This window comes from Zea mays, chromosome 7 (assembly GCF_902167145.1).
Source record: "Zea mays cultivar B73 chromosome 7, Zm-B73-REFERENCE-NAM-5.0, whole genome shotgun sequence".
NCBI lineage: Eukaryota > Viridiplantae > Streptophyta > Magnoliopsida > Poales > Poaceae > Zea > Zea mays.
This window is the reverse complement of record NC_050102.1, coordinates 19,577,443-19,588,416: the sequence shown is the minus strand read 5'-3', so window position 1 is coordinate 19,588,416 and position 10,974 is coordinate 19,577,443. Positions and strand designations below refer to the sequence as shown.

The window sequence follows — 10,974 nt, the reverse complement described above, 5'->3', positions numbered from 1 at the left end:
GGCGGCTTCTGTCTTCTCGTCGGACATTTTGCGGAGCCGTTGTTTTTTCGGTCTCACCGAAGGGTCGATTCCCAGGCTATGCTCAATTATGGATCGGCTGACCCCGACCAAGTCGAGGGTGGACCAGGCGAAGACGTCTTTGTTCTTGGACAAGCAGCATAGGAGTTTCTCCTCGTCATGCGAAGTGAGGTCTTCGCTGATGGTGACTGTCTGCTTGGGCGTGGCCTGGTCAAGGGGAACAGTCTTGGTTCCGTCGTTGCTCTGCAGTTGTGCCTTGTCGTGTTCTTTTTCGGTTGGGCTGGCGGCCGCAGGGACCTCGCGCTGGGCCGTGAGGCAGTGAACATTTCTTTGCTCGGGGACGAAGTCCCGCTCTATATTGCGCGCAGTCTGCTGATTGCCGTAGACCGTGATGGCGCCTAACGGACCTGGTATCTTCATGCACAGATACAATCCGTGAATGGCCGCCTCAAACTTGTTGATGGAGCCCCGGCCCATGATGGCGTTGTACGGATACACCATATCGACGATGTCAAAGGTGATTTGCTCACTTCGGGCATTGGGTGCTACACCGAAGGAGAGAGGCAACTCTATTTTGCCGACGGGAAAGGTGCCCTTGCCGCCGAAGCCATACAATGGGTTGTCCGAAGGCTTGAGGAGGCTGTGGCTTATGCCCATGCGGTCGAAGGCATGGAGGAAAATGATGTCTGCTTGACTGCCATTGTCGACTAGGACCTTGTGCAGGTCCCAGCCTGCCATGCTGCAGTTGATAACCATAGCGTCGATGTGGGGGGCGCTGCGCAGGTCGACGTCTCGAGCGTCGAAGGTTAGCGGTACATGGGACCACTTCGTCTGCACGACTGGACCAGTGATGGCGACGTGGTTGATGCTGCAGTAGTGGTCCCGCTTCTGCCGCTTTGTGTCGAAGTCGGTGCTGGACCCCCAGTGATCATATGAATGACTCCGCGATACGGCTGATCGGTGAAGTCTTCTTGCTTTGGGGCGTGGGGGTTGTTGATGTTTTGTTGTTGCTGGTGTGGAGGTGGGGGTGGGGGAGGTACGATTTGTACTTCCTGGAGGTGTTGGTATGCGTGGTGCGGTGGTTGCGGGGCGGGGGCGTGGATGTATGGGGGAGGGTGTTGCTGATAAGTGTGCGTGACAACTCTAGGGTTGTCGGCCGGTTGCGCCCGTGCCATCCTGTCTCTGGTGGCCTTCGTTTCTGGGCAGTCTTTGGTTTGGTGGGCGCAGTCTTCGCCGTGGAAAAGACAGTAGAATCGGCGCGGCGGCTGCGCGCTTCCCCGACCCCTACCGCGAGTTCCATTTCCGCGGCCCTGGGGGGGATATTCCTGGCGGCGAGGGGCATCACCAGCGGGGTGCTGGTTGGCAATGTTGTGCACCTGCTGCTGATTGCGGCCGTCTCGACCAGAGTCTGGCTGCGGAGTTCTCGTCCACGTGCGGCTGGACTGTGGAGCATCTTTGGGTTTCCTCTGAGACTCAACTTTGCGCTGGTGGAGCTCTTCGGATTTGGCGTATTTTTCAAATAGCTGATATAACTCCTGGAGGTTCTTGGGCGGATCTCTGATGCAGTGGCTGTAAAGGACGCCGGCGCGAAGGCCACTGATGGCGTAGTGGATGGCAATCTGGTCATCGACCGAGGGCAGCTGTGACTTGAGTGCTAGAAACTTGCGGTAATACTCTCGCAGAGTCTCTTTCTCCAGCTGCTTGCAGAGTGAGAGTTTGGCCAAGGCGTCGGTGTCCGGGCGGTACCCTTGGAAATTGAGCAGGAACTTGTCCCGGAGGCTTCTCCAGGAGTCGATGGACAGCGGTGGCAATCGGGTGAACCAGGTGAGAGCCGGGCCTTCGAGGGCGATGATGAAAGACTTGGCCATCGTAGCGTCGTCCCCACCGGAAGATGCAACGGCGACCTGATAACTCATGATGTACTGTGCTGGGTCAGTGCTGCCGTTGTACTTGGGATAGGTCCCTGCCCGGAAGTTGGCGGGCCAGGGGGTCACTTGCAGGTGTGGCGCCAGGGGGCTTCGCTCGTTGAGGTAGTTGACCCCTTGGAATGGTGCGGCGTGTGGGATGGCGCGGTCGTGGTAGGGAAAATGCAGGTCTTCGACTTGTGCCCGCTGTTGCAGGGGTGGCCCTTGTTGCAGGCCGAAGTGGCCTTCGCGCTGCATTAGCGCGATCTCTTGCTCGAGCTCCTAGGCCTTCTGCTCTTCGTCTCGTATCATTTGCCGCACCTTGGCTTGTGCAGACACACGTTGGCGCTTGGCCTCAAGTATCTCCTTTTATAACTCCTGGAGGTTCTTGGGCGGATCTCTGATGCAGTGGCTGTAAAGGACGCCGGCGCGAAGGCCACTGATGGCGTAGTGGATGGCAATCTGGTCATCGACCGAGGGCAGCTGTGACTTGAGTGTTAGAAACTTGCGGTAATACTCTCGCAGAGTCTCTTTCTCCAGCTGCTTGCAGAGTGAGAGTTCGGCCAAGGCGTCGGTGTCCGGGCAGTACCCTTGGAAATTGAGCAGGAACTTGTCCCGGAGGCTTCTCCAGGAGTCGATGGACAGCGGTGGCAATCGGGTGAACCAGGTGAGAGCCGGGCCTTCGAGGGCGATGATGAAAGACTTGGCCATCGTAGCGTCGTCCCCACCGGAAGATGCAACGGCGACCTGATAACTCATGATGTACTGTGCTGGGTCAGTGCTGCCGTTGTACTTAGGATAGGTCCCTGCTCGGAAGTTGGCGGGCCAGGGGGTCACTTGCAGGTGTGGCGCCAGGGGGCTTCGCTCGTCGAGGTAGTTGACCCCTTGGAATGGTGCGGCGTGTGGGATGGCGCGGTCGTGGTAGGGAAAATGCAGGTCTTCGACTTGTGCCCGCTGTTGCAGGGGTGGCCCTTGTTGCAGGCCGAAGTGGCCTTCGCGCTGCATTAGCGCGATCTCTTGCTCGAGCTCCTGGGCCTTCTGCTCTTCGTCTCGTATCATTTGCCGCACCTTGGCTTGTGCAGACACACGTTGGCGCTTGGCCTCAAGTATCTCCTTTTGCTTCTGGAGATTGCGGTTCTTGATGCGCAGGGCGCGCAGCTGTAGCTGATCTTCTGCGGAGACGCCGATGACTTCGCCGTCCTCGGTGAAGTCCGTGCCCTCTGGTGGAGCGAAGTCTGGGGGAGGTTGCGGCTGTCCTTCAGGGCTGCAGGTGCGGTGAGCGTCGCCTTCGCTGGTGCGGTGAGCGTCGTCTTCAGTAGCCTCTTGGTGGGTGGAGTGGGTGAGTGCGAGGGCCTTGCCCTTTTTTGCGGCCAGCAGTGCTGCCTTCGCAGCCTCGTCAGCCTTCGAGCTAGCTTTCTTGGGTGCCATCGCGGGTGGTTGTTTCGTAGCACGAACGGTGGGCGCCAAATGTTGGAACTTGCTCACTGGCGCAAGTTGGCCCAACGGGGGGGGGGGGGGTGTGATAGCACAAACAGGGTTTCTGCACGTGATGGCAAAAGCTCTGTTAATCTCGCCTCTCAAGGGCACTGTGCGGGGGTATTTATAGGTGTCCGGGTGCCCGGCGTCCCGTGTTAAGGACACATGTGCCCTCAGACACCTAGATTATCCCCGGAATATTCCCATAAAGCAGGGTTACAGACCGTAATTACAGGGAGGCCTTTACAAATTAGGCCCGTAACGCGCAACGGCCACACAGGGCCTGTTACAATGGGCCGGATCACATATGGGCCTCAGTTCTGGACGAGGTCGGAGGATGAGACGACCTCGTCACAGGTCTTCGTCCGGCCGCGTATGAGACGAAGGGTATGTCTACCGCTGTCTTGCCACCGTTGGTACAGCGAGTACGGCGAAGGCCTCGAGCGAAGGGTGGCGTTTTCGCCTTCGCCCCAACATGCATCATGTAGACCTAACTAGCCAATCAGCCGGTGGAATCAACCCACAAGACCACAAAACGAACCCAATTAATTTACTTATTGCGTCAGCAAAAGAGGTACTCTAAAAATTTGCATTACAGCTCCAAAAACTACGTAGAGTTAACTCTGAACTTAAGCTATTTGGCAAATTTTTTCAAACTCTAATTTAGTTCTAGAGGCCCTTAGTAAGTGGAAATTCCAAATACTAAGTATGTATTATGGTAAAAATTCCAAATACTAATTATGCATTATGTATATGGTTAAAGTTAAACCTGTTAACCTTCTTAATAGATGAAAATGACAATTTTTTATGAGACGGAGTGAGTACGACCAGAATACTACGATTTCGAATCATACATGCAAAAATGAAAAAATGGTGACATGGTAGTATGTATGTTTAACTAAGAAGTATGAGAGATATTCGTATTAAAAGAGCACCATCCTTTATTATCAAGTATTATATAACATTCAGGAACACCATCCTTTATTATCTATCAAGTATTATATAACATTCAAAGCACGCAGGGTATGCAGATACAGACATAACAAAAGCATACTCTCTCCATACCAATTATACAACAACACCACAATACATCTATCTCTCGTGCACATAGCAAATGACAATGTCGTCCGGCTCAGAATGGCGTCAGCGCACAGCGTCACGGCCTAGACCATAATCTCCAGCGTCCACCGATATAGCTCCTGCTCCGGCACGGGCAGGTCGACGGACACGAGGCCGGTGTCGGCATCGTAGCTGAACTCCACTTCCGCCGAGTCCAATAGACACCTCGCCGGCTCCCGCGAGCAGTAAGCGCCGAACCGACCGCACCCGCGAACCCTGAGAGCCATGGCCTTGCCGCCGACATTGCTGATCACGTCGCACTCCTCAACGGCGCCCCCAGCGTTGAACATATCGAGCAGCCCGACGGGCGCGAACGAGAACCCCGGCACGACGGCGCGGAGCGGGCACACATGGAACACCTCATACTGGAGCGGGCCTAGCGTCACAGGCAGCGCGACGCCCCGGGGCAGTCGCACTAGCTCCCGCGTGCGGTGCGCATACACCACGGTCTCGCCGTCCCACCCGCCGCCGTCACCAGCGACGCGCGCTATGGCGTCGACGTCGTCGGCACGCACGGTGCCGGTCAGCGTGCCCGGCGACGCGTCGTGCACGCGCGTCCGCTTGGTCACGCGGCACCACCCGGCTCCCTGGCAGTTGAACACACCCACCACGCCACCGCACTTGTTCAGGTTCCAAATCTTGAGCAAACTGCAGAGCAGAGAAACCAAAGAAAAACAGAATCAGCGCCGCCGCCGCCGCCGCCGGCCGAGATCGATCGAGGAATCTTTTGGAATTAGTTTTTTGAGCGAAGGCAGCGCTTGGCCGCTGGTCACCTCGCGCCGTCGCGCGCCGGGTCGGAGAAGAGGCAGTCCCGTGTGGGCCGGCCGGGAAGCTGCGCGCGTAGCACGGTGCCGTCGGGGAGCACGAGCTTCCTGAGCAGCTCGAAGTTGTGGTTCCCCGGCTTGTCGCTGACGTATATCGGGCAGCCACCGATGGCCCTCGCCGCGCCGTGGTACTCCGCCGCCGGATGCAAGCTCTGGCGATGACATATATCGATCAATGGATGCCTCGACACGACGGTGAAACGAAAAGAAACAGGGGACACAACGCAAACAACAAGAGTGTCTACTCACATGGAACATGTCCCAATCGGGCTGCATGAACTCGCCGAGGAAGACGGTGTTGTACGCGACGGAGGCGACGTGGACGGTGTGCGATGCCGGGTCGCGCGGGTAGAAGTCGTCGGAGGCGCGCACGACGGCAGTCTGCCTGGCGCTGTAGAGCATGTCGGAGTTGTGGCACATGCAGGAGATGCAGCCGTTGTCCGGGAAGCTGCGCGCCACGGAGGCCTCGAGCGCGCGGTGGTAGGCGCGGGTGATGGCGACGCGGCCGCCGTGGCCGGCGCCCAGCGTCTCGATGATGTTCTGCACGTCCACCTTGACGCCGTCGACGCCGCAGGAGGCGAGGTACGCGTGGAGCTCGCCGTAGAAGTCCCGCACCCGGCGCGGGTGCACCAGGCCCAGCCCCAGGACGGACAGCGAGTCCATGACGATGTCCGGCTGGTTGCCCGTCACGCCCGGGGACTGCACGGGGTACGCCAGCGCCGGCTCGTAGCGCTCCATCGCCGTCCCCGCCGTCGGCGTCACGCCGCCCCAGTACCCGGCCATGGCGTGCCACACGTACACCTGCTTCACGCCGTGCGCGTCCTTGGTCTCGGCCACCAGTCGCTTCAGCCCGCCCGGCGCCTGCTCGCCGTCGCCGTCGCCGTCGGGCTTGGTCTGGAACTTGGTGTTCTCCTTGATCCCGGTCAGCCGGCTGGCGAATCTGGAAGCGATCAACCAGTTTTGGTGAGCGTCTGGAAACTGCGGCGGGCTGGCAGCCAGCCATGATTGATCAGAGAAATGCGATGCGTGCAATGCACGTACTGCGCGCCCTCCTGGACGGCGACGTTGGGGTCGGGCTTGTTCTCGGAGGCGATCTGCTGCCAGCCGTCGTCGATGATGAGGAACCGCGGCGGCGCGCCGCCCTTGGACAGGCTGCAAAAGCAGAGGAGAGTTGCCGCGTCAGGACGGCACGTTGGCACGGAGGAGTCACTGACACGCAAGAGCGGACAGAGCGCGCGTACCTCTGAAGGCCGTGTTTGACGCCGTCGGCGGTGACGTCGGTGTAGAAGGCGTCCCAGGTGCACCAGCCGAACCAGTCGAGGAACGACGGCAGCTTCTTCTTGTCGCGGTGGTGGAACGTCTGCAGGTGCTTCTCCACCGCCTTGACGGCGGCGGTGACGGTGTCGAAGGGGTTGTCGCCGGCGTGGAGGTACACCATGTGCGCGGCCTGGTCCGTCTGCACCGCCTTGTCCCCTGCAGGGATGAGGATGACCATCCGGTGATCGTCATCGGTCGAGTCGAGCTGAGCTGCTATCTCATCCGGTGATCATGGAAGGAACGGATTACCGCTCTCGATGCAGATCTGCAGCTCGTCGCGGTCGTTCCCCTGCAGCGCTGCCCGAAACTGCCCCTCCAGCAGCGGAAGCATCACCACGTACGCGGGGGCGTCGTCGCCGTCGCCGTCACTGGCAGGGACCTCGACGAGCATGAACTGGGTCTCCAGAGGGACGTCGCGGCCGGAGACGCCCATCCGCTGCGTCATCCACCACAGCTTGAACCGGAACAGGCACAGGAACCGGCAGTCCCTGATCGGCGCCACGAATTATTTGTTTATTTATTTCATAAATCTACCCTTGTTTCAATCTCATCACCAGCTTGAAACGCAAAAGGTTACGTACTTGAAAATCTTCCTGGACTAAAAAACGAAAATTCCGATTCTAGACGTTTCGCATGAAAAAACCAGCCTCATTTCTTATCGCGGAAGGAAATACTCGAGAAGAGGGGGTCGGTCGATTGATGGGGAACGACTACTCACCGGAGCGTGCCGAAGGTGAAGACGTGGTGGCTCTTGGCCTCGCCGGCGTGGGCGCCGACGAAGGCCCCGTCGACGAGCCCCGCCCCGGCCGCGTGCGCCGCCGACACGTTGTCCGGCACGCCGGTGAGCACCGTACGGCCGCGCACCGTCAGCCGCCCGTCGCTCACCGTGATCCGTGGCGTCACCGTCATCTTCCTCCTTCCCGCTGATTATAACAGAGCAGTAGTACTATATCGAAATCGATAGACCACACACGACTGGTTAACCTAAGATAGCTGCAGACCGAGCACCCTCTGCAATGCGCGCAAGAAGTGAAGAATCAAATCACCGACCAAGATTAAGCGAAGAGAAGAGACGTAGGAGGACTAGCAGAGGTAAGGTGCTTCGCGTGAGGGTAATTAAGTCACTAACAATGGTAATACAACTAGCACTAATTAAACTACTCGGTAATGGTGCCCCTGCCCCCTGGACTCGGAGGGAGATGCTGGCGGGAGGAGGTAGCCGGGCGGCGAGGGGTTTATATACTCGCAGGGGACGGGAGGGGCGGGGTGACGTGGCGGGACACGTCGCGCGTGGATTTACTGCCGGTGACGCCATCGCGGTGAAACACCCTTGTACAGCTCGCCCGGAGAAGAAGAATCTAGAGTTCTTTGTCTTGTGCGGAGAAGAATTTTGATTGGTAGATGGTGCATGTGAGTATGTGACTGCCATTCTCCACAGTCCCTATGCTAGTCCAAGTTCAGTGCATGTGCATTCCTTGGCATGGGACAAAACTAAAGTTTTTAGACATATGTAGAGTAGACGAGCATCAGGGCAACGGAAATGGGTTTTGCTTTCTGAATGTGTCGCTTATATTAGTAAGAGTACCGAGAGTTCCTTTAATTTAGATTCCTGAAAATCTGATTATAATTGTAAACTGATAATTATGAAAAAACTATAATTTATTTGGTTAAAATAACTCTCAACTATAGATTCTATAAGACAATAACGGCGTGTAACATGGATAACAGGAATATGAAAAATCTATAGTAGAAGGTAACTCTGAATTAAATTGGAGAAATCTATTCCACTGCTGTATCTATTTGGTTGACATTCTAATTTTTTTAACAGCGAATCAAGTTCAGAAAGCTAAACAAAACATATCTTAAGTGCCGAAGCGAACTTAAGAAGATATGATTGCCTCATAGATGTATAGATCACTATCGGACACAATTGCTCCCAAAAAACACTTGGCAAACTCTTTGTCGAGTGTTACTTTTGGCAAAGAGGACTCAGTAAACAGTACATCAGCAATGGGTTTTTTGCCGAGTGTCAACGTCTGGCACTCGGCCTAGTTAACTGTCGTCAACTGTAGACGACTGCTGACCGTCCTTTGCCGAACGCCTTGTTTCGCCGAGAGCTTGACGCTCGACAAACTAGCCTTTGCCGAGCGTTGTTATATGCCAAGTGTTTTGCACTCGACAAAAGACTGTCTGTGTCGAGTGTTGTAGTTCACCGAGAGTGGCATTTGGCAAAGCTAATTTTGCCGAGTGTTCGATAAGTTGCTCTCGGCAAAGATCCGTGCACTGGTAAAATGTCGGATTTTGGTAGTAGATATCAGGTGATAAGAATATATATAAGATAAAATTTTATTTATTATCCTCTAAAGTAAATATCCATTCGTCCTGACCTCATTCACGGGTGCTATAAAGTTAAATCCCACTATTCGTATCAGTTCATCCAAACATACACATTTTAAATCAAATAACGTTTTGACAAAATTCAGTGTACATCGAGACACTAAACATCAATCAACTACCGTATTTAAAAATTATTCCATCCAGCGTTCATTTAAACGGCTAAACAGTCGTTCAAAAAAAAAGAACGGAATTCTCACTTCGTGAGTGATCAAATAATCCTAAATCTTATTAAGTTTATAGAAAAACTATTAATATTTACAATACATAAAAGGTATATCAATAGATTAATTATGGGCATTTTAAAAATAAATATATGTAAGTATATAGGAGTTGGTACTGTTTTTTTAGTAAACTTAGTTAGATTTTAAACTATTTTATGTTTCAAGAATCGAGATATATATTTTTCGTGGATTGAGGGACTACAATAGATGATTGAATAGATGCTGACTATTTAAACGAACAAGGCGAAATTACGCTTTAGTTTTTCTTTCGTATCGATGTCTGCACGGTGCCAAGCACATCATTTCCTTATTCTCTGCCGGCTAGAATACTCCATAACCGATATATTGTTTTCTTGTGCGTAACTCACAACGACCCAAAATAAATAAGTATTGTTCTCGTTTTTATAAATTAAAAACTTTTAATTTCGACCAAATATATATAATATTAATAATTTAAGTACATAATTTATACTATCAAATTCGTTGAGTCTACTATATATAAAATATTTAGATAATATTACCATTATTTTTTAATTTTAAGAAAACTTAACAGCTACTCGCAGACAAGGGAAGATGAGAACACGTTGCTGTTGCATTCCCTAGAGGCTAGGGGCCAGGCTGATAGGTGTACTATAGTCTACAAAGTTTCTATACAGTAGCTGGCTGATTGACGGCTGCTTTACATCTACTAGATATTTTAAAATATTTTAATATTTAATTTAATTTATAAATATTATAGTAGACTTTTGTAATTTAGATATTTTTCATTTTTTGTTGCAGTGAGAAAATAATGTATAAAAATTATACATAATTTTATTCTTGCCATTCATAATATGCTTAACAACACGACTAAATATTAGAACTAAATTCTATACATATATATGTTAAAATATTAAAATTTTCATATAATTCGGATCCCTACTCGATCGTTGGACACTATGAACAATACCTTATCGAACCAATATATTGGGTCCGACAATCTAGGTGATTAGACCCGAGAGTTCTAGGGGTATGTCAGATTGATCCGATGACAAATGTCAGACAATATGATCACACTATTCTCGTTAGGGTTTTAACTACATGGCTGTCAGACACTGTGAACAGTTGTTTCATTGGACTAAAGTGGATGGGTTCAACAACTTTTGTGTAGTGACCAGAGAGGTTCTGGTGGGTGCCAGATTGGTCCAACGATGGGCGTCAGACCATACATATAAGGCAAAGTTCAAACAACTAGTTTTAATACAGTAATACAATAGTTATTGTTGTGTATCATCGGGCTGTGGGAGACAGCCTAACTTCACTATAATGGCTATTTGGTCGGTTTGGAGCTATAAATACCCCACCAACCAACCAATACTCACCCTTGCCCCCCTTTAATAGCCTAATCAAACTATATAAAGTGTGATAAGGAGCCATTGCATAGTGAGGGACTTGAGAGTCAGATTTTGCAACATTAGTAGCCTCATTAGTGCAAACAAGAGTGTTTAGTGTACATTTATTGATCTGATTAGTCTTGTTAGAGTTAAGTGAGAGTTTGTGTTTATTACTTGTTGGGTCCTCTTTCGTTGAAGGTCCTCAAAATATTGATTTATCAATTGCTTCTAAGTCAGTTTCAGGCATATCAAAGGATTGGCAAAGTCCGCCTTCGAAAATAACGATCGAGCATTGCACACACGAAGACGAAGCTAACAAGCTTCA

At 52.2% G+C, this 10,974-nt stretch overlaps 1 protein-coding gene across 1 annotated transcript; it reads right to left on the bottom strand.

Moving 5' to 3' along the window:
• Positions 1-4,362: 4,362 nt before the first annotated feature.
• LOC606463 (alkaline alpha galactosidase 1) lies at positions 4,363-7,861 on the bottom strand. The gene is made up of 7 exons (NM_001154078.2): positions 7,377-7,861; positions 6,908-7,146; positions 6,583-6,814; positions 6,383-6,493; positions 5,591-6,281; positions 5,291-5,493; positions 4,363-5,165 (listed from the first exon to the last, which is right to left on the bottom strand). Exons 1-7 carry the CDS (start codon positions 7,565-7,567, stop codon positions 4,562-4,564), a joined length of 2,271 nt encoding a protein of 756 aa, NP_001147550.2. The 5' UTR covers positions 7,568-7,861; the 3' UTR covers positions 4,363-4,561.
• Positions 7,862-10,974: the final 3,113 nt, after the last annotated feature.